General features: G+C 47.1%; 1 protein-coding gene across 7 annotated transcripts in view; it reads right to left on the reverse strand.

The window, feature by feature from the left end:
- MSI2 (musashi RNA binding protein 2) overlaps nt 1–23,392 on the reverse strand; it is a 429,533-nt gene that overhangs the window by 150,418 nt on the left and 255,723 nt on the right. For all 7 annotated transcript variants that reach the window (XM_024234809.3, XM_024234807.3, XM_054535667.2 and 4 more), the window contains one exon: nt 4,560–4,608. In XM_024234809.3, coding sequence (XP_024090577.2) covers nt 4,560–4,608 — 49 coding nt within the window. The remainder of the gene's footprint in view (nt 1–4,559; nt 4,609–23,392) is intronic.

Genomic DNA, 23,392 nt, shown 5'->3' on the forward strand with positions numbered 1-23,392 from the left:
GACAGAAAATGAGGAAATACTAAACCCTTAAAATGACCAGCTCCTCTGCTTTAACCAGTTGCCTTGCACAATGCTTGCAGAGTGTAAGAACCTGAGCTCCGGGTCAGACAGGCTGGGTTTACGTCCCAGCTCTGCTTTCACCAGTGTGAGACTCTGGGCAGTTCGGTTCACCTATGGCTGTTTGTCATCAAGATTCAATGGTAGGTGCCAGCACTGTGCTAAGCACTTGGTGTGTAAGTGCTCATAAAGTGTTGGCTGTTTCTATCAAGATTGCTAACATGGCCTGCTTAGACAGCAACAGAACTCCCAATACCATCACAGTGGGTGCTGTGTCAGGATGCTTAGATCCCCTTCAGGAATGAAGGACCTCCTTCCCAGTGGCTGGGAGTGCTGCTGGAAGATAGTCCCCAGCTGGAAGTCCCCTCCAGGATTTCCCCAGGGAAAGCCCTGGTCACACCAGTCTCACGGGGTGGGCTGCACCCAATGACAGGCCAGCGTGCAGGCATCAAGGATGGCACTCCCACCCCAGCTGGGGACCCCTGAAGGACCGCCCCATTGCAGAAGGGCATCGCAAGTCAGCTTCTCCCTCTGCCCTCTCCTGATCAAGAGCACTTCTGGATAAACCTCCCACTTGCTAATCCCTTCCTAGAGTTGCTTCCCAGGGAACCCAACCTGCAACAACTGCCCACTCCCTCCCCTAGTCACAAAAATAGCAAAGGAATTCATCTTGAACATTCTCACAGTTAAAAAGCTAAAGGCCAGAAACATACTTCAGGTCCTGGGGCTCATCAATCCCAGGTCTCTTATTTTCTAGAGGAAGAACCTGAGATGCTCAGAGGTTAGGGAATGTGCCCCCAGGAAAAATGTCACGGGAGCAGCAAAAGCTGGAGGAAGGCCCGTCTGTAAGGAGAAAGATGAGAGCCCCCACATCTCCAGGGCTCCACCCACTGTGAGTCAAAGACTGAACGTGGGACCCTCTTCCTGCTTGCAGGGTGGAAGACATACATTGCGGGAGGCTCATTCGCTCCTAGGTCCTGGGTTCTCTCCCATGGCACTAGTGAGCCCCAGGCTGGTGCTCCTGTGGATGGGAGATACAAGCTGCTGCCATGCAGATGGAACTGAGGGCTTCCCTGCCCCAACAGAGACCAACAGGGAGCAGGGACAGGAGGTGACCAGTGGGGTCAAGGAGTGGAAATTCTGCCCTGACCTGTGGCTCCTAACAGCAAGTGGAGACTGAATGGGCCCCAGGAGCCTGGCCCACCTGATGCTCATCAGATGTTAAGCCCAGTTCCCTGTGGTTATCCCTGAGCAGCAAATGTCACACAGCTCATGTCACACAGCTCCAAGGACACACAGGTAGCTGTCAAAATTCCTGAGGTAAGGATGAGTTGAGGCCCCAGGCTGCCCCACAGGGCTGGGCTAGGAGTCTGAGGACAAGTGCTAAGCATGTGCCGTGACAACACCTCTGGGTCGATGGTCTGGGCCTCTTTAAGAAGAGAGTTGGAGGTGGCGCCAGCCAGGGAGATGTCCTCAACTTCTGCCACTGCAGCACTTTCCTCTTGATAAGATCATGGACAGCAGGAACCGAGGAGGTGAAGGTAAGTTTGGGGCAAGGTGGCTGCATGAGGATTTTATTTCCTTGTGCTTATCACCTGACTCCAAATGCGCACTCCATCAGGCCACAGATGTGGGGCCGGCTCGCTCCATATATATGATCTGTGCCTCTGCTGTGATATGTTCTTCTTTTTAAAAATCAAAAAATTTTTTTCACTCCCTTAAATGTTCTAAATGCAGTGAAGTATTATACCAGCTTTAGCACCCAGTTCAAAGAGAAATGCCTCCTCCGGTATCTTGAGGGGTTGGAACATGTGTATGGGCCGCTGCTCCCACCCACACAGAAACAACATTGCAGAGTGGGAGGGCCCTGGATGAGAGGGAGGGCAGTGGGATGGCAGCTCTTTCCTGCTGAGGCTTCCTGGCATGTCTCCCCCCTCCACAGGCTGCAGCCCCTCAGGCCAGCTTCTCAATCCTCTTTGAACAGGAGGCCCTGCCTTTCCTCTAGTTCTGGGCTCCACACGTTTTAGAGTTGGTCCCGCCCCCACTGCAGGCATCTTCAGCTCTGGCAGGTCCGAGGGTGCTAGCAGAGGTTCTGGCTTGGCTGGGGGCAGGAGTGTGCATGCACCAAGGCCCTGCCCACGCTCCTTCCTGCCAGTGTCCACCAGGACTCCTGGAGAGCCAGCAATGATGTCCCGAAGCCACTCTGAGCAGCGGACCCTCCAACAGACCATCCTCCACCTCACGATGGGCAACAAACTCTTCCCGCGCCCGTCCCAGACGAACTGCCACCCCATCTCTGTGGCCCAGCACCTTCCTTTCTCCCTTTTGGAAAAAGGGAAGAGGCTTCACCCACAGCAACAGGGATCTGGTTAAAAATAAGAGAGAACTTTTCCTGGCACATCCTCTGGGCCTTCACCGAGAAAGTCCGGTGTTTCAATCCCACCTCTGCCATGACCAGCCCTCTCCCTGCCCGGCTCTGAGAGTTAATGAGATGATACCAGTGTGAGCCCCCAGCACAGGGCTTGACACACAGCAGATCAAAAAATACTTTCATTGATTTTCAAAATAAAAGGACAACAATATCACCTGAGGGCAACTCTGGAATCTCCCAGGATTATGAGTTCTAACACTGAACACCAGGTGCCAAATTCAAATGGGCATCACCCACCCTGAAAATAAATAGCTGGCAGTGCTCTTTTTAACAAATGCATTCCCATCTGGACACAGCAGAGCGACAGCAGAATTTGAAATCAATAGTCCTGAGACCCCGCTCAGCCATGGGGTCTCTCAGTTGCCTCCTCTGAGCCTTGGTTATTTTGCCAACTGGATGGAGGTGATGATAACGCTAATAATAAGAGCTAACATTTATGCACAATTGACTAGATGCTTGGCATTACACTCTCCGAGCAATCCTGTGAGGAGGTTCTATGATTACCCCCATCCTACAGATGAATAAACTGAGGCATAAAAAAGTTAAGTGATTTTTCCCAATGTCACAACAACCCTCCAGGGACTGCTGCGAAGGTCACATCAGGAGATGCATCTGGAAGTTGGGCTTGGAAACCATAAAGCTAGATTGACAGAATGTGGATGATGATGGAGGATAATCCTGAATTGCCCACCACGGGCACAACCTTCATCTCACTCCCTGGGCTCTCACTCCCCAGCAATGCAGTGGACAAAACCGATCATTCCACACCTGCATGGCCCTCCTTTCTCTCCCTGCTTCTCCACTGCTCCCCACCCTCCACCCCCTGCCATCTCTTCCCTCCATAAATACCACTTGACACCACTGTTGTGCACCCAACGCTCAACTCTCCCATTCTGAGGATGCTGTAGAGGGATGCATTCGAAGCCAGATTACCAGACACACTCAGGATATCCCCCTCCTTCTCCCAGCCCCGCTAGTGACGATTCCCACTCCACTCCTTCTTGCCTTTCACTCACTCTGCCTTCTCCAAACAGGAAAGACATACAGTCAGTGCTGGGTAACTGCTTCTAATCACAGGTGACAGCAGGAATGTAAACAACACAGGAAACATCTAAATGCAATCCAAGTGGCAAGGAAATGCTGTTCACTCACAGGCTCCCTCCCTCGAGGGCACCAGCACACCATTTCCTGCCACCCCCTTAGGAAGCTCTGCTCATTAACACCCTGTTAATAGGAACCCCAGAAACCTGAGCTTCCGGAGAACAGAACACTAAGTCATCACCTCCTTTGACTCTGCTACCTCCAGGGAGGACTTTTCTAGATGCCTCCAATTTTTCTGTTTAAAGCAATAAATTTAATGTGTTCTTTTTGGGGAAGGAAGAGACTAAGGGCAGGGCCAGAGACCCTTTTGAGAATTTGTCCAAACCTAGGGATCTTCACCCAAGAAAAAGTATAAACATACAACATTTTGCATGTCATTGCAGAGGTTCATAAACTCCAGGTTAAGACCCACTTTTTGTAAAGTGGATGGGACAGAAGCAGCACAGGGAAAAACACAATTAAGTGCAGATGCCCTCTACACATTCCAGAGGCCCCACGGATCATTCCCAAGGTTGTAATCACTAGATACCCAAGGAACCTACAATGTTTTATTTTGATTTTTTGGCTCTTTAGGTTGACAGTCTGCTCCTAAAGAACCTCCTTCAATACAAATTGATAACTCAATTGAGTCACTGCCATGAATAATTTCCACTTGGATCGCTTAGTGCCGAGGTTAGCAAGGGACCCAGAAAGGCAGGATTAGAGAGGTACATCTGAATGTGTGTGTCAGGGATGGCCGCATAACTAAACAGGAGTTCCTAGGCCAGAAGGAAATGGTTTTTCAACTATCCAGTACTGGAACTCTTTGTGCTACTGGGACCCTCTGTGAATAAAGATCTTCAATGGATGGTCACCTCTACCTGCTTGACTCCAGACTCTTCACTGTATCTTTTGTCAGTGGGACTGGGGATGACAGACAGACAGGCCAGGAAAGGGTGAACGCAACCCTCTTACACTGGGGTAATCTTACCTCTGTGCCTGTTGGTAGTTTTATCAAACATCAGCATTGCATCTTCCACCTGCAAAACAAATATAGAATAAAGGCTGCTTTAGGAATTTTAAGAAAGTACACAAAACATTATATGCATGTCGGGGGGTGAGGGGGTAGTTTCCATTACAGAAGTAATAGTCGCTTATCAAAAAATATTTGAAAACGCAAAAAAGTAGAAAGAAAAAAAAACAGTGGTCTTTCCACTCCACACAGTTATATACAGTTAACATTTTATATAGTTCCCTTTAGTGTCTGCTTTTTATTTTTTGAGACAAGATCTCACTCTGTCACCCAGGCTAGGGTGCAGTGGCACCATCATGGCTCACTGCAGTCTCGACCTCCTGAGCTCAAGCAATCCTCCTGCCTCAGCTTCCTGAGTAGCTGGGACTACAGGCATGTACCATCATGCCCAGCTATTTTTGTTTTTTTTTTAGAGACAGGGTCCCACTATGTTGCTCAGGCTGGTCTTGAACTCCTGGGCTCAAGTGATCCTCCTGCAGCAGCCTTTCAAAGCGCTGAGATTATAGGTGTGAGCCACTGCTCCAGGCCTAGAGTATTTTTTTTCTAAAGAAAGAAAAAACTATGCCTATTTCAACATAATTTAAATCATATAGTATATGGAATTTTTCCTTTTGCTAACCTGTAACATTATAATATGGCAAACAATTTCCAGGTTAGTGTATCATGTATACTACTATCTTGACCGAAGCATATTTCCCAGCGTAAGAAGCCATAGCTTACTTAATTATTGCCCTTCTAATAGATATGTGAATTGTTTTTAGTGATAAACAATGAAGCTTGAACATCCTGATTGTTATGGGCTCAACTGTGTCTCCCAAAATTCATAGTTGAAGTCCTAACCCCCAGGACCTCAAAATGTGACCGTATTTGGAGAGAGGTTCTTCAAAGAAGTAATTAATTTAAAATGAGATCATTAGGGTGGGCCCTAATCCAATATGACTGGTGTCCTTATCAGAAGAGATTAGGACACAAACACAAACAGGGAAGGCCATGTGCCAACACAGGGAGAAGACTGCAAGCCAAGGAGAGAGGCCTCAGAAGAAACCAACCCCGCCACACCTTGATCTTGAACTTCTGGCCTCCAGAATTGTGAGAAAATACATTTCTGTTGTTTTAGCCCTCCAATCTGCGTTACTTTATTATGGCAGTACTAGCAAACAAATACATTGATGCTAGGACCTTTTTAAAAACATCAAAGAGAAGAACATAATAAAATAGCAAAGGCATCCTCTGTCTCTCTTGCTAATCTCTTCCAGACCCCTCCCACGCATCCTGTAACCCCTTCCGCATGTTTCTGGCAATAAGATTTCAGGGTCCACACTCAACTCCCACATAGAGCTCAAGGAACTCACACTTAATGAACCAGATTCCGCTCTGGAATGCACTCCTTTTATGAGTATTTATGACCCACTCCTTTATCCCACAGAGCACATATCTTTAGCACAGGTGTTTGTCCTCACCCTTCAGCTACTCACCGGGGGAGGGCACCTGGTCTGACCAGTGTGCAGCCTACTCTCTTCATTTACTTTGTGCTCAAGGTTGATGGTAAAAATACAACCTAATCCGTGTGGTTGTGGGTGGGTAAAACTGTTAGCAGGGGGCCCTGTCCTCAGAGCAATTTCACTGTGTGCCTGTGGCTAAGAAGGACTGAGCACCGTGGATGTGCACTCAAAGGCTCACAAATGAGCTTGGGGGCTGGCGCTAATCCCTTTGAGAAAAGGAATTGTGGGCTATTCATGCCTCACTCCTCCCAGACTACAATCTCCAACGGAGGGGAAGACACTGGGCAAAGCAATAAACCGAGGCTTAAAATGATGCCTGCAGACAAATCAAATGTATTTTTCTAGATGCGATCAAATATAATAGGGGGAAGAGCAAAGTCAAGGTAAGAATGGAAGACGGGGGTAGGCAAGCCGGTCATAAACCTCAAAGGGACTGGCCTGGCTTAAACATCTCTTCTCAAGTCAGGGCCCCCTTTTGTTGCTAAGCAACCAAGCCTGAACAAACAGGCTCCTGGGGCCTTCCCCTTCTGCTCCCCATTTCTGAAGTCAGTTACTGGGAGCAAAATGGCCTGGCATGGTGGCTCCTCCAGCAGGGAGCTGCCCTCTCTCTCCCAGGCACCAGGATGGTGGGAGTGGGCAATGCTAGTTTGGAGATCCCTTAAACAGGGGTTCCTTCACCAGACCCTCCCACCCTGTCCCCATGCCCATCCCAGGAAGGACAAACTCCTTTTGGGCAGGCTTCAAGAGCCCCCCGCCGGTACCTGCTGGGGCCACACACACAACAGCCGTTCCGCCTCCCATGCACCACCACACACGCAAAATCACCATAAGATCAACTGGTGTGTTTGTACACAGAGCAGTCACACTTGAGCATATGGTGATATGAGCATATCTCAGACTCAGACCCTGGGACTCAATAGGAATTCGAATGCCTGGGGTGTGGGTAGGTGGGGGATGAGTCCTGCCGGGTATCACACAGGTAAATGTGACATCTGTTTTGCACCCATCTCCATATTTTCTAAGATGTTTGCCAAATCCTTATTTTGAACTGAAAATGCCTAACAGTAAGGAAAACAGCTGCCCTTCTGTGCTGGCCATGTTTTGGTACTGGGACTCGGATTCCCTTAGGAAATAAATGTTTTGGATTTTTTTAAAATGTATTTTCAAAACCTCCTTTCAACAGTGCATAATTGGCTCTCCTTTTCCTTCCTAAGTTTGGACGTTTTCTAATAGTGCCCTCTCAACATTCGCTCCACCCTGGTGAGCGTGGGGGAGGATCTGTATATGTTTTTAGGGCAACCATTGTCATAAAGAATAGAGCTCTTTCCTCTGTAGTCCGGCTGTACAGTGGGGCTCGCAAAGACCTCCTGAATAGATAAAGTGTCAGGACGAAAGAAAAATTCTATTAACACGTTACAAAATACAACATCTAAGAAGGGGCTAGAGAGGAAAGAGAAAGGGGAAAAAAATCAATATGGATAAGTCCCAGTGCTTGGGGGTAGAAAACTTTTCAGCAATTGCAAAACACTTATTAATTCAGAGAAGCCATCAATGCGATGGAAATCTGGCAGAACAGCAAGAGCTGAAACTAGAAGAATTTGAATATACAAAGACTGAATAGAATGAAAAACACAGCCTCACATACGAGACTGTTTCTCACGGTTCTATGTGAATCAAACAGAAGCGGCTTGTGTGAGTCAAGGGAAAATAAGGAGCACAGTTAAGGTAACTGGTATTCAATCCTGGAGCCAACCAGTTGATAACTCTCTTGGTCTCTGTCTTTGTCTTTGTCTCTCTCTCTCTCTCTCTGTCACACACACACACACACACACACACATATACACACACAAACCCAGGTATATCAGGGGGCTATGAAGACTCATCAACATGAACACACAGGCCAGGCCTCATTCAAGATGCTAGGAGAGCCCAAAAGCTTAGGGGAAGCTGGGAACAGGAGTTTTTCTTTTTTCTTTTTTTTCCTTTGAGACAGTCTCGTTCTGTCACCCAGGCTGGAGTGCAATGGCATGATCTTGGCTCACTGCAACCCTCGCCTCCCGGGTTCAAGTGATTCTCCTGCCTCAGCCTCCTGAGTAGCTGGGATTACAGGCATGCACCACCATGCCCGGCTAATTTTTGTATTTTTAGTAGAGACAGGGTTTCACCACGTTGGTCAGGCTGGTCTTGAACTCCTGACCTTGTGATCCGCCTACCTCGGCCTCCCAAAGTGCTGGGATTACAGGCGTGAGCCACTGTGCCCAGCCAGGAACAGGAGTTTCTCTAACCCCTTATGAAATACCCCTTCTAGGGACACCACCCTCATCCTTATGATTAACTCTGATACTTACTTCGTGTTGACAATGCGCTCACCTGCTTTATAAAGTTCTTTGTACCTGAAATGGGCACCTGCAGGCCTAGTGGCTCCCCTGAGGGAGAAAGAAAGACAAGAGGTGTCTGATCCTCAGCATAATTTGTCCCATGTCCTGGCAGAACCCTGGTCTGTTTTGGGAAAAGAAGCTTATTCCAACCTTGAGATATGCCTTGTAATAACTTGGGGCAGGTTTGAGATACGGCATCTTTAGTGGTGTATCTTTGTGAATGAAAAAGCAAAATAGGCCGGATATGGTGGCTAATGTCTAGTAATCCCAGCACTTTAGGAGGCTGAGGTGGGAAAATCGCTTGAGGCCAGGAGTTTGAGACCAGCCTGGGCAATATAGCAAGACCTCATCTCTACAAAATATACTAAAAACTTAGCCAGGCATTGTGGCGCACACCAGTGGTTCCAACTACTCAGATGGCTGAGATGGTAAGATTGCTTGAGCCTGGGAGATTGAGGCTGTAGTGAACCATGACTGCACCACTGCACTCCAGCCTGAGCTACAGAGCGAGACCCTGTCTCAAAACAAAACCTCCCCCACCCGCCCCCCCAAAAAAAGCAAAGTAAAGTAACATTTAGGTAAGCTGGTGGGGAATGGGATGCCTCTGACTTTGTCCTGACACCAGAAGGTATTGAACGTATTTCTGACTAATGCATGGTTCAGACTATGCTGTAATATCCTCAGAAGTGTGTGAGAGTCAACAAAGGGGACCTAATCTGTTAGTTTCTATGGCTGCTGGAGTTGTGGCAGGGATTCTCAAATATCATCCACATCAGAATCATCATCAGAGGGACTGTTAAAGCCACAGATCTCCCGGGGCCTCAGAGCCAAAGTGACTGATTCAGTAGTATTTGCATTTCTAACAAGCTCCCAGGTGATGCTGATGCAGCTGCTGGCCCAGAGACCCCTCTTCCCGTGAGCTACTCTAAGGGTAAGAAGCAAGAGCAAAGGTTAAAGACACTGGGCAGAGGTTGCTTATTCCTCTTTAACATACACTCAGTGGTCAACACATGAAATAAAATTTCCCATCCAGGAGCAATTGATCCACTTCGGTGTGGCAAGTTCTCCCTCTCTTTGTCCCCCTTCTCTCAGACGTTTATATTCTAAAATCCTAAAAATGATGATGGTAGACCCCATGACGGAAAAGATGATAAGAAGAGGGATGTCTTAGTGACAACCAATTTGCCCTGCACCCAATGCAAGAAAAATCCAGATTCTACTAACTAGGATGACATAAACTTTCCTTCTAACAGATAAAGTCTTATTCACAGATAAACTCATGTCTAGATCTACCTAACAGATAAACTCACGTCTAGATCATAAAGCCAATCCAATCTTGAATAGAAAACTTAGCAAATGCTAACTTTATTTACTTTTATACAACATACATGTATGAGGCATTCACTATTTGCAAAACATCAGCCTAAGTACAAATAAAAGACAACTCACACAGGTCTATGGTGGACTGATGATATGAATGGTCTCACACCCTTTCCTCTGTGAGTTTGCAGTCCTTCTCCCCAAAGAGGTGGAGTCTACTTTCATCCCTTGAATCTGGGCTTAATTTGTTAGGGCTAATAAAATGCGGTGAGGGGAAGAGTATGCCTGTTTTGGGCCTAGCCTTAAGAGGATTTGCAAGTTCCTGCTTGTTCTCTCTTGCACCTCTGCCATCACCATGACAAGGGCATGCCCAGGCTAGCCTGATGCAGGATGGGTGGCACATGGAGCAGGGCCAAGTCCCCTGTGGTGAGGCCAGCCTAGATGGGTGGACGGCCAGTCACCCTCAAAGCATGCAAGTGAGGCCAGCCAAGATCAGCAGAACCACTCCAAGTTTACTCTAAACACGTGAGATAAACAGTTACTGTCTGCCCCTGAAGTTTTGGGGTTAGTTATACAGCATTCTTGTGGCCATAGGTAACTCATACATGGTCCTTATTCTAAAAAAATCCCCCAAAACAACAAAGAAAGCTTACAATCAGAAGACGGACAGTCTAATACTAGAAAGTAAGCAAAGGAAAGAAAAGGGGCAGAATAAGGGAAAGTGCTAAATGTGGCAGAGAATTAAACTATCAGGTTCCACATTCCACATGGAGCACGCTCTTCATGGAACATTCCACATGGAACATAGGCATTAAGGTGTGGAGGGACCTCTTCTAAATCTCACCCCATCAGTGAGGCTGGAGACAGAGATCCTAGAAGTGCCAAGAGAAATTGGCAACATGTTCCTCACTAAATGAGCACCACGAAAATCAGCAATAATTACCACTCAAGTCAGTGGGTGATGCCTCTCTAATCCTAATTCATTTAATGAATGAGTGAACCCTCTTTCTAATGAGTCAAAAGATTTATTGTGAGCCAGGCATTCTTGCTGGGTGATTTTAGAAGTAGCCAGATGGTGTTGACCACATCCAGGGGTTAGACTTGAGACAGCCCAACTCACGTGTTGGTCAAATAGGAAACCTTTAAAGACACAATGCAGGCCAGGCATGGTGGCTCATGCCTGTAATCCCAACACTTTGGGAGGCCAAGGCGAGCAGGTCACTGAGGTCAGGAGTTCCAGACGAGCCTGGCCAACATAGTGAAATCCCGTCTCTACTAAAAACACAAAAAATTAGCTGGGCGTGGTGGTGTGTGCTTGTAATCCCAGCTACGCGGGAGGCTGAGGCAGGAGAATTGCTTGAACCTGGGAGGCGGAGGTTGCAGTGAGCTGAGATCATGCCACTGCACTCCAGCCTGGATGACAGAGTGAGACTCCACCTCAAAAAAAAAAAAAAAAGACACAATGCAAAGATACATGGAGGGAGGTCAAAAATGCTATTGTCCAGTTAGCTGGCTAATGGGTGGGAACCTACAGTATGTCCCCTGGACCACTGCCTCTTCTGCTGAAGGTTTTACAGTTTTGGCTCCCCAAATACATAGTAGGTGAGTGAAGCTGAACTGATGTGAGGACACAAAAAACTTGTTCCCAGGAGACAGCTAAAGAGAAAAATGTTGCTGGTACGTAACTCAGCAGGTGCTGGCAGGCAGCTGGTGTGGTGGGGAGTGCCGCACCAAGCATGGAGGGAGTCCGGGTTCTAATCCCAGCCCCACCAGGATCTCACTGAGGACCAGTCACCTCCCTCCTCTATCCTCAGTTTTTCTTCTGTGAAAGGAGGAAATTCTATGAGACGGCCCCTAAGATCCATGCATAAAGACTCTCTGCCTGGAATGCTAACATGGACTCCAGAGGCAGCTGGGACGATGCTCTGGAAGCACTGACTTGGCCACTGGGCTTCTGCAAACTCTGTGCTGTGAGGCTGCTCCAGAGCTTTGCTGTGGCTGATGCATGCCCTGAGAAATGTCCTACTCCTCTGGGGATATAAATATACACACCCACAAGCCACACATATCAAGAACAAAGCAGGAAACGGCACTTCAAATGATCCTTAAATTATCTGGTCAAATGCAAGGAGGGAGGGGAAAGGGAAGAGAAGAAACCCAGCTCTTCAAACTCCCCCAGAACAAATGCCCTTGAATTTCTCTTCCTGCTCCCACTCAAACGCTCCAAGTGTTAGTCTAAATAAACATCCTCGAATGCAATACCGTGATACTATAGTGTGTCAAGCTTAACAGGCCTTATTATGCTCTGTAAACTCAAGGAGCTAAGGCCACAAGAGTGAGACTCGGCTGAGGTGGCAGGACTGCCCAGGCCACAGGTGCCTGGGGCCTGTGGTGGAGACAGTCGCTGCCTGGGCCCAGGATTACGCAGAACATGGGAAGGCACTGTCTCCACCTCTCTCCCTGCCAGCTTGGGCAAAACCCAAATCGGTTCCTTCCATAAAGCTCAGGAATAATGTGTAGTTTATTGAAATAAGACTTTTCCGTATGCTCTGGCCTTGAAAAGGGTGGGGTTGGTCTATCTTTAACCATTCTCCAAAGAGGAAGGACAAAGAAGAAGGAGCAGACTGGAAAATCCCATTGGTTCATTCTGAAATCTGTATCAGTGGTTTTTCAGCCATGACTGCTCACCAAGGCCACACCCAACCTAATAAATCAGTACTCTGGAGCGGGCAGCCCGAAAGAGGATTTTTTAAAGCTCCCCAGTGATGCAGGGTACAGCCAAGGCCGAGACCCACCGTTCTAAATGGCTAAATAGAGCTGAGTTGAGCCGTAACACAGCATATGTGTGTGTAGACAGGCCCTAAGTAAATGAGTATTAATGGGTCTTCTGCTGCCTAAAGATTAGATGTTCATTCCCTGCCAGAAGTCAGGAGCAGGCACTCCTTGCCTCATCCTACTTTCTTAGGGCTCTCCTTAAGCTTAACTCAGTCTTAGTACAAGAAAGCCAAAGTTCTATATGAGAAGTAGCTCGGAAGGGCCAAAACTGAATAGAGGGCTTTAAGAAAACCTAACAAAACCATTGTTTTTTTCTCATCATCACCAATATTTTCACAGGTATTATTACTACTTTGGTGGTCACAATAACCCCACGATAAGGGGAGTATTACAAATTCTCTGAGACTCAGTTTTCCTACTGGTTTGTCCTAGAGCTGGCAGGGGCTGGGCCTGGGGCTCAGATGCTGGGCTTTTGAGTCCAAGCCTCAGCCTGCCAGCCGCTGCCTTCCTACTCATCTCAGGTTCTTGGCCTCCTCTTGCGACAGCCAGCCTTTCTGTCCCTGTGTGTTTACCCCTGGAAGACTGCAGTGATGGAGGTGCGCTTGGAGTTTCTATCCCAGCTGCTGCTGCCAGGTACGTTTTTCCTTCATTCCAAATATCAAAAAATGCTAGTTTGCATCCATCTGAAAGCCTGTTTATTTTAATTTGAACCCAGGCCTTTACTGACTAACAAGAGAAAAAGTCTACATAATTTCTCCTCAGCTAGGGCTGGGTGCAGTGGCTCACGTCTGTAATTCCAGCACTTTGGGAGGCCGAGGTGGGCAGATCACTTGAGGTCACGAGTTCAAGACCAGCCTGGCTAACATGGCGAAACTCCATCTCTACTAAAAATACAAAAAAAAAAAAAAAATTAGTTGGGTGTCGTGGTGCACGACTGTAATCCCAGCTACTCTGGAGGCTGAGGCAGGAGAATTGCTTGAACCCAGGGGGCGGAGGCTGCAGTGAGCTGAGATCATGGTACCGCACTCCAGCCTGGGCGACAGAGCAAGACTGCCTCAAAAATAAAATAAAATATCTCCTAAACGAAAAAAATTGTTCTTAATTGTGGTAAAAAAGATATAAAATAAAATTTATCATTTTAACCATTTTTGGGGTCTACAGTTCAGTGGCATTAAGAACATTTCTTGAACTCTTCACAGAAGGTTCCCACATCTTACAATGGCCAGAATATTTTGTCCCCATTAGCAAGACCTTTATCAGCCCTTAATTTTTTCCTACATTTACTTCTTTTATTCTTGTGGGATCATTCTATTTTCCCATTTAGCTTACAAGAAAAAACGCACAATGTTTATCAGATAGCAGTTATGAATTCAACAAAGGGACACCTGCCCATGGGAACTGAAACATGTGGGGTCTTCAGACAACTCAATCCTGGAGATGTAGACATTTTATCGACCTAAGGCAAAGCCTCCTGCTCAGAGATTCTGATTCCACAAGTCTGTATCAGACTCTAAGTTATAAAATGTCTATCCTCCTGAAATAATGATTGTTATAATAACTACCATTTACTGGAGTGTAATAGGCAATTTGCAAAGCTCATTTAATTACTGTAATAGCTTTGAGTCAGATATTATCATACCCATTTCATGCACCCATTTTTTTTCTCTTTTTAAAATTTAAAAATTTTTATTTTTTATTTTTTGTAGGGATGGGGTCTCGTTTTGTTTGCCCAGGCTGGCATCAAACTCCTGGGCTCCAGTGATCCTCCCGACTCAGCCTCCTGAGTAGCTTGGGATTACAGGCATGTGCCAGCACACGTGGCATCATATACCCATTTTACAGGTGAGGAAATTGTGGTTCACCGACAGTAAGTGACTTGCCTAGGATCACACAGGTAGTAAATGGTGGAGCCAGTAGTTAAAATCAGATGCGTCCCTAAGTCTTCTGTTCTCCCTTACTTGTGTTCTGTTTTTTGAATCCCTAAGAACTTTGTGCAGTGCCTCTGTCTGCTGGATGAACCAACAAACACTGCTTTAAAACCCTACCAAAAAGTGAAGAGAGGTGATTAGGTAACCTCAAGGAAATGGAGGTATATTGCCCTGGTAGGCTCGGGAGACGAGGAATGATTGGAAAGGTAAAGGTAAGAGGAGGATATTGGGGTCTCTTCCTTTTAGATAAGTGAATTCCAAAAGCTTGAGATCACCGGGCTCCTCCACAGTCATGGAGCAAGCCTCTAGCAGAGCTGGAACTGCCAGAGGGCTCTGGAACGCAGTCCAGGCTCAGCCATGCGAGTCTCCCCGCCCCGTGCAGTGACACTAAGGATACTCAGTGTGTCTTGCTTCCTGGAGTTGTTAGGAAGGCTCATGTGGTAGCCAGTGAGTGCCTACCACACAGAAAATGCTCATCATAACAGACACTGGCCCAATTTACTGCCCCATCCTGGCAATCCCCTCGCCCCCATGCACACACCCATACATAGTCCACGCAGTTAAGCCGGGAGCCACACTCAATGCTGTGGGTTTTCTTATTGTGAATGGACTATGCCAAGGGAAGGCCACTAACAGAACCAGTGTACCCTTGGGGGAGCAGTCCCAGGAGGCCCTATCTCAACACTAAGCCAGGGAAGGCAGAGTCTCCCGGTGAGAGGTAGGACTGGGTGGGAGCTCCGTTCTGGCTGAGCTTGCAAAGCCGTGGGCCCAAGCATCACCCTGGAGGGTGGGGCAGCAGGCTGTCACTGGGGATATCTGAGATGGGGTGTAGAGAGGAGGCGATGAGGGAAGGGGAGAGAGACACTGAGAGAGAGAGCTGTTTGAGGAGCAGCAGTTGGATCTGGCAGGCTTGACAGCTGTCACATGGAAATGGCATCTGGCCTAACGGCCTCTCGTGTGAGGCTCCTTCAAGTGGCGGCTGCTGTGCTCTGGAAATCCAGGCCCGTGTTTAGCACTGATTGTGAGTGCGTGCGTGCATGTGCTGGGGGAGGGGAGCGGCAGGCAGGCTGCTGAACTGCTGAATGCTCCCTTCTCCCGCTCTCCAGCCTTTCCCTATCAGGCCTCACCTACCGTGAAAAAGGCCCAAGCCTGCCAGCTCCAGAGGAGAGAGGCAAATCATTAGGGGAGCACTGATGTGCCGGAACACTCTCTCACATTCCCATTAAACAAATACTAAACTGCTAATTGCCAAAATGGATCTCCACGACTCTGACCAAACCAGGGAAGGGTTTATAATTATCAAGTGTGAAAATGCACAGCCTGTAAATAGCCACCTCATCTGTCCTAATACGGGCTGATATTGATGGGCATGAAATAAACATCAGGACAAATGGAAAAATCATCCACATCTCCTGCGGCCAATGCAATCTCGGATGGTGACAAGCGTAGCTGCAGCCATACGCCTGGGGAGGGGAGGGGGAGAGGAGAAAGCAGTTTTGTAGGCTTGGAAAATCTCGGTTCCAATCCCAATTTTAATCCCATGGGCCATCTGCACCTTCTTTCTGTCTGGAAAACAGGGAGGGTAAATAACATGGCTTGATAATGGGATGAAGGGCTTGCCTACATTTCAGAAAGGCCAGGGGCCCCAGGGCAGGGAACTTCTGAGGGCATCAGCTTTCAGGACAGGGCTTCAGACATCTTCCACCCTGTTCTCTTTAAGACTGGCTGATGAAAAAAGAAGAATGAGGGAGAGGGAGAGCTCTGCCAAGGTGACACATTTATTCATTAAACTAATATTTATTAAAGCTCTCTTGTCTGACCAACACGCAGAGTTGGTTGCAGAGCACGGATGAAAAAATGTGTGTTTAGAATGACCTTTGGGCTCTCTGACACCCCTGTACCACGGTGCCTCCCCATCCCCCACCATCTCTTTCTGTCACTCTAATGGGAGGTAGACTCTGGTCTGTTGGGTCCCAGAGGCCCACCACTTTTCTTGGCCACAACAGAAGAGGGTCAGGGGATAAGCCAGAGGTCACGGGGTAGCTGCAGGTTTCCCAAGCCCCAGGCCCTTTTCTCTCCACCAGCCCTTTGAAGGCACCAGCCTTTGATTCCGATGAACTCTGCCAGATCTTGGAGTGAATGTTGGTAACCGAGGGAGAGAGGGAGTTCCATTTGCCTCAGAATCACAGACTCAGGAGTTAGAAGTGACCCAAAGGTCACCTTTCCACTTCTCGCCCAGTACAGGAATCCCTTCTCCAAGGCTCCTTTGAACCCTTCGTGGAGCTTCAAAAGCTTGGAGCATCTCTGCCCCGCCCTCTCGGACGAGCTGCTCAGGCCTGAATTCAGCAGCAATAGCACTTAGATGCCTGAAATAGCAGCCTCCTCTGATCCCCAGCAATTCTGGCACAAGGCAGAATTCTGCGAACTGTATAGCATCAGACACCCGAATCAGCGCACTCAACACCACTCAGCCCCAGAGTTTCTTCATAGGGCTTTGATGACATCCAAGGAAGTTCCTGCTCCTTCCCCTTTGGGCTGCCTGACAACCAATCTCCCCAATCCCCTTGTCCCTAAAGTCATCCCTAGAGTCCCATGGGTTTCTCAGTCCTAGTCCTGACGCAAAGACCCTGTCGAAAATTAGTAAAATGAGGGAAGGTCTGAACTACAGACTCTTTTTAGAGGAATTCTGATTTGTTACTTTTGAATTCCGAAACTGTCTTCAAATAATGGCTAAGAAAATGCTGCTGAGAACAAAGTTCAAGTGCAGCAACAGGCTGAGAGATGCAGTCACTTGGCAAAGTTACTTCCTGTTCAGGGAGGATCGTAAACTCTTCAAGGCAGAGAGGATAAAAAGGATATGAGTCCAGTCCACTCATTTTCTAGAGGAGCAAACTGGCTATAAGCAATTCAGCGGGTACAGTTGAAGCCACAGTGACAGAAAAAAATAAACTTGGCATGCCATCACACATCCTGGGTTCAAATCCCACTCCATTTCCACCTACACATGATCTTGGGCATGGCTTTCCAAAGCAGCTCAGCTTCCCTGTGTGAAAAGGAACATATGATCACTGTTAACCTTCACCCCAGCATTGAGAAGTAGAAACTATTGATATAACACGCAGGAAAGCATTTGGCCTGTGGCAAATGACTACCCTACGCTATTACCAGAATGCATTCCAGCCCTGGCACGCACAGATGCTCAACAAATATCTGTTGGATGAGGACTGCATAATGGGATAACAGACTTTGTATTGATGACTACAAAGTCGTGAAATCAGTACGGATGAGTGAGGTTTAACTTTGTAAGTGTACCTGGCTTGATGTACTGTGATGCAGTGGGTCGTATGCAAATAAACCATCTTTTAGAAACACAGGGGGAATGGACAAACAAACCATTCCATTACATTCCTACAATAGAATACAGCTGGTACACAACTGGTACACAACTGACCAGAGGGATCATACCAAGTGAAAAAGTCAGTATCAAGGCTGTATTACATACTGTATGACTCCATTTCTGTGACATTCTCAAAACGACAACATTATTGTGATGAGGAACAGATCAGTGGTTGCCAGGAGTTAGGAGTGGGGCCAGGGTGTGACTATTAAGGAGAAACACAAGGAGTTTCTTGGGGTGATGGAACAGTTCTATTATATATCCTGATTGTAGTGATGGTTACTCAAATCTCCAGGTAGTAAAATTTTAAATAATTACACACAAATACACATGAAAACTGATAAGGTACCAACACTGGTTTCCTGGCTTTAACAAAGTACTGTGGTTATGGGAGATACTATCATTGTGGGAAGCTGGGTGAAGGGTTCACAAGAGCTCTTTGTCCTATTTTTACAACTTCTTGTGAGTCCTACACTATTTTAAAATAAAAATGTATAATAATAATAAAAAGAAACCACAAGGGGGCTCATGATTTCAAGAAACCCCATGGCAGTTCTGTTTATAATACAAACAATTATGCCCTCATTTCTGTTGATTTGGATAAAGTAGGCATAAATAAGGTAGGCATACAGTAGAAAGATCTATCCCTTATCTGTTTCTTGTATTTGGCGCTGGCATACACAACTCTGAAATCTTATTCTGTCACATGAATACATGAATTGGTTGTCCACACTCCCCCATCGCTTCCTCTCCCTAGTCCTCAGGAAATTTAATATACAGCTCTGCATTCCCTACCTAGCGCCCACTAGAGGGATTAATACAAAAATAAGCATCCAATAAGTGCGTACTGTTGAGTTCAGCAAGATTTTGGAGGATAAAGAAAAAAACTCAGATAAGGCCAGGTGCAGTGGCTCACACCTGTAATCCCAGCACTTTGGGAGGCCGAGGTGAATGGATCACCTGAGGTCAGGAATTCATGACCAGCCTGGCCAACATGGCGAAACCCCATCTCCACTAAAAAATACAAAAATTAGCTGAGCGTGGTGACAGGCGCCTGTAATCCCAGCTACTCGGGAGGTTGAGGCAGGAGAATTGCTTAAACCCAGGACGCGGAGGTTGCGGTGAGCCGAGATCATGCCATTGCACTCCAGTCTGGGCAACAGAGCGAGACTCTGTCTCAAAACAAAATAAAACAGACTCAGATAAAAAAAGAGCATCAAACCCAGTGGTTTCCAATCTTTTATTTTGAGCCATTAGGCCTGTCTTTCATTTAATTTTTGAAACACAGATCTTAAATGTTTTGAGATCTTTCATATACCAAACAAACTACTTACTTTTGAAGTATGGGAAATCATTTATCAATATTCATCCTGATCATCACTGGGGCTTTTTGGCAGCGTGAAGTGGCTGGGATGGGGTGCGTCGGGGTGCTCTGCGTAAGGCAAGCAGTCCTGACATTTCAGTTGGCCCACATGTGGTTTGGGGTGGGGTACCCACAGTGCCTGATAGATTTTTTGAGGTAAGGAAGTCAACTTGAGGACTCGGCGTTCCTTCTGTTGACAGCGAGAGGTTGGAAATTTTTGGTCTACTCCTTACACCCAAATCATGACTCAGATCTTTGCAAATGAATATTGACAGAATAACCAACCCTCCTACTTAATCCCTGAGCCACACAACACCCTAAGTGGGAAAAAAGAAGGGAGAGGGAAAAACCCACATCTTCCCTTAAAAAAAAAAAAAAAAGAAAGTATCAATTCAAGCTGCTTCAAGACCCAACAAGCATGTTTTTCTTTCATTTATTTCTACATCAACACTCTGAAGGATAAAGATCTTTCTCATTTCAAGAGCTGTCAATTTGCTTTAGTGCCATGTTTTCATCTGTTTGAGGTAAAGAGGAATTACAAAGCAGGCAAATGAAATAATGCACTGCAATCTAACATATTTTGGCAATTCAAATTGGGACCAGGGAAAAAGGAAATTAAACAAGAATGACAGGCCCACAGCACACCTGTGCTGTATCCCACTGGTCCACCCCGTCTTCTCTCCACTTGCTAACTTTATAACTTGATGAAAGTCTTCAGTGCTTTGCTGAAAACCGTACTATTTGCTGCACCCTAATTCTTCAAATCATTTCTACATTTTGCACAACTCATACAATATTTTGCTTTCTGAAGCAGAAAAAAAATCTCTTAGCTGCTGGAAAACTGTCAGGTGCCATTACTCTCAAGACCCCCTTGAAACAGCACAGGGGACAACGTCCTGTTCCTGGTAGATTTACTACACTTCCCTATATAAATTAACAAAGACAAATGCTTGTTGAAATCAGACTGTGTGAGGAATCCTTATACTCTCAAGCCTAAGGGTTCAATTACAATGGAACTTAAAAATAAATAAAAGGAAATCTTAATCTCCTCTCAGGGTCCTCCTCTGCCAATAATGACGCCCCATGAAGATTTTTGCCTAATTCATTTACATTTCTCTTTTTGTTGTTTTTAACTAACTGCTCCTCAACTACTCAGCTCTATAATTTTTCCTACTTTAGCTCCAGAACTAGGGATTTTCTAAGAACAACAGGAATTTCCAAGGTCAAGATGTCTCTGTAGATCTCAGGAACTATGTGGCACTCAAGAAACTGCCCTTCATCACCCCAGGAGAAGCACAAGGAGCTGGCCAGAGGGTTTGAGAGCCCGGTGTGTTGAGGGGGTGAGGCTCCCTGAGGGACTGCAGTAAAGGAGCCCCTCCACCCTAACTGCTATCAATTTAAAATCAAATGATGGCAAATGTGGTCACGGGCATACAGTCCTGTCTTTTGCAGAATCCCATCTGCTTGGTGACTCTGTCGAATTCTAGATTTATAAAAGGCATTGCAGTTCTTCTGCCAATGACCCATGTGTTCACAAACAGTGCTTGCTAGGGCACCTAGGCCCGGGTCCCAGCTCACCAGTACAGACTAGTGGGAGAGGCCAGAAACTCTAGAGCTAGAATCCCTGGGCTTGGATGCTGGCTGTAGTATTTATTAGCTGTGTGACATTGGGCAGATTACTCAACCTTTCTGTGTCTCTGTTACTTCACTTCAAGTTGGTACCTATCTCATAGTGCTGTTATGAGCATTAAGAGAAGCTAATTCAGCCGGGCGTGGTGGCTCATGCCTGTAATCCCAGCATTTTGGGAGGCTGAGGCGGGTGGATCACCTGAGGTCAGGAGTTTGAGACCAGCCTGGCCAACACAGTGAAACTCCATCTCTACTAAAAATACAAAAATTAGCCAGCAGTGGTGGCAGGCGCCTGTAATTCCAGCTACTCAGGAGGCTTAGGTAAGAGAATCACTTGAACCCGGGAGGTGGAGTTTGCAGTAAGCCAAGATCACGCCACTTCACTCCAGCCTGGGAGACAGAGTGAGACTCTGTCTCAGAAGAAAAAGCAAAAAAAAAAAAAAAAAAAGAAGAAGCTAATTCATGTGCAATATTCTGGCACATATGAAGAACTAAACAGCTGCCATCCATTATTATTACATCCTCAGCGAGCCGGTCAGAAGATCTAGTATTGTTCATGCCTGAGGCCCTCCCTCTTTCTACAGTTAGGATGTTGATGCTAAGTGCAATTAAAATTAGTGGCAAGGCTGGCTTCACCTGAGCAAGGAGTACCAAGGGTGAGACACAATGGCCACTTTCTCTAACATCTATCTGTCCAGCCCATGCTGCCCACATGGGAGGCGGCCGTGTCCTGCCACGAGGCTGCAGAAGCATGGAAAACCAGGCAACAGAGAGAGACAGACAGGCTTGTGCCGACATGAGATGGTTTCTGTGATTTACAACCAAGTCTTAACTAAGACTCTGCGGCCTCTAAGTTTTGTTCAACGAGGAAATTAACTCACTGAGGCCAACGTCTATTCCAGTGAGGACCTCCTGTGTCATCCTGCATAGAAAAGAGATTCAGCCCTTACCTGAGGAGGCTACTCTGGCCAGATGACAACAGGTGACAGCAGCTTCAGAGCTATTACCCTAAGCCCAGTTAATGCCCTAACAACTGGGCTGAATGAGCTCCTTCTGTTCAGCAAATGGGCAGCCCTTAACTTAAAAAGAAGTTTGTCAGAGGCAGTGGTGCTACGTTTAGAATCCATTCATTCATTTGAAAAAAAAAAAGAAAAAAAAATCAATCAACTCATATTTACCATATTAGGCCCAAAGACTTTTCAAATGAGGAAGACTTGATTCTTGTCCTTGAATTCATGGGGACAGAGGCGCCATCAGTGCAGGATACGTGATAAGTGCTCTAGGCTGTGCAGGCCCCATGCAGCGACATACAGGCACTCTGTCAAGGCCCAGTTTTCAGTCATTCATTCATGCACTCAAGGGCTCTGAACACTCAGGGTAAAAATGACACTAACTTAGCTGGGGGAGACGGTTCATCACAAAAATGGCAGGAGGTGGTTTCTAGGCAAAGGGGCACCAGGGACCTGGTAATGGGGCAGCAGGTGTGTGTGTCTGGAGTGGAATGTAAGCCACGGGAGCAGGGCAGGGAAATCGCAGAAAGCACAGCTGTCTGTGTGGGCCTGGCCTGTGTGAGCTACGGAATGGCTGGGCCTCCACCCTGAAGGTGAGGTTCTGGCTTTTCAGAAAGAAACTGGAGGGGGACAATATGATGTCAGAGAGACCACACTCAGTCTTTGCTGAAACCAATACCCCACTGCCAAATAGGCTGGAGGACATCCAACAGTGCCAACTGAGGTCAAGGGGCCAGGGGCTTAATCAACTCTGCTGTCCACGGTGACACAGCATCCGTACGCATGAGAGAAACCTGCCTCCCCAGGGCAACACCCCACTCCAGGAGCAAATGAGAGGCGTTCTGATCCAGCAGAACTTGAGCCCGGAAGGTCTGGAAAGCCGAGGAGTCCCAGTCTCAAGGCACACAGGAAGGAAAGATGACCATTCCAGCTTAATGAACCTTCTCTCTGTCTCTGGGTAAGTGTGGGGTGGGTGGCGGTAAGGGGAGGGAGAGGCTACTCAATATATTTGAGTGGGTGGGTCACCACTCTACCTTTTATTCTACTCACTTCACATTTGCAGTTTATTAACGTGCCTTCCTTTGTTCCACCCTGACGTCTGCATGACCATGGTAAGTTCCTGCCAGAGCATCCGCTCCCTGAGGGCAGGGCCCATGTCTTCTCCATCCTTCAGGCTGCACCTGGGACCCTGCTCTGGGGACTCAGCTCACCATGCTGGCTGACCCCCTCTGGTTCTAGAACAGGTATCAGTGGAAAAGCACAAATGGCTCTGTCCCTGCCTGGATGTGGTGGTGACCTCCTCCAAAGGGTCAAGACTGACTGATACCCCTGGAGTTTCTGATCACCAAACAAAGCTGGGATTCCAGGGACAGAAGCATCTGCTTGGTGGATGCATGGCAGGGACAGCTCCCTCCCACCTCCAGAGAGCGGGATACAGAGAGGCAGAGACAGGACAAGAGCTAGCCCTGGGGATTTAAATGCCTGCTCC

The sequence above is a fragment of the Pongo abelii genome, chromosome 19 (assembly GCF_028885655.2).
Source record: "Pongo abelii isolate AG06213 chromosome 19, NHGRI_mPonAbe1-v2.0_pri, whole genome shotgun sequence".
NCBI classification, from domain to species: Eukaryota; Metazoa; Chordata; class Mammalia; order Primates; family Hominidae; genus Pongo; species Pongo abelii.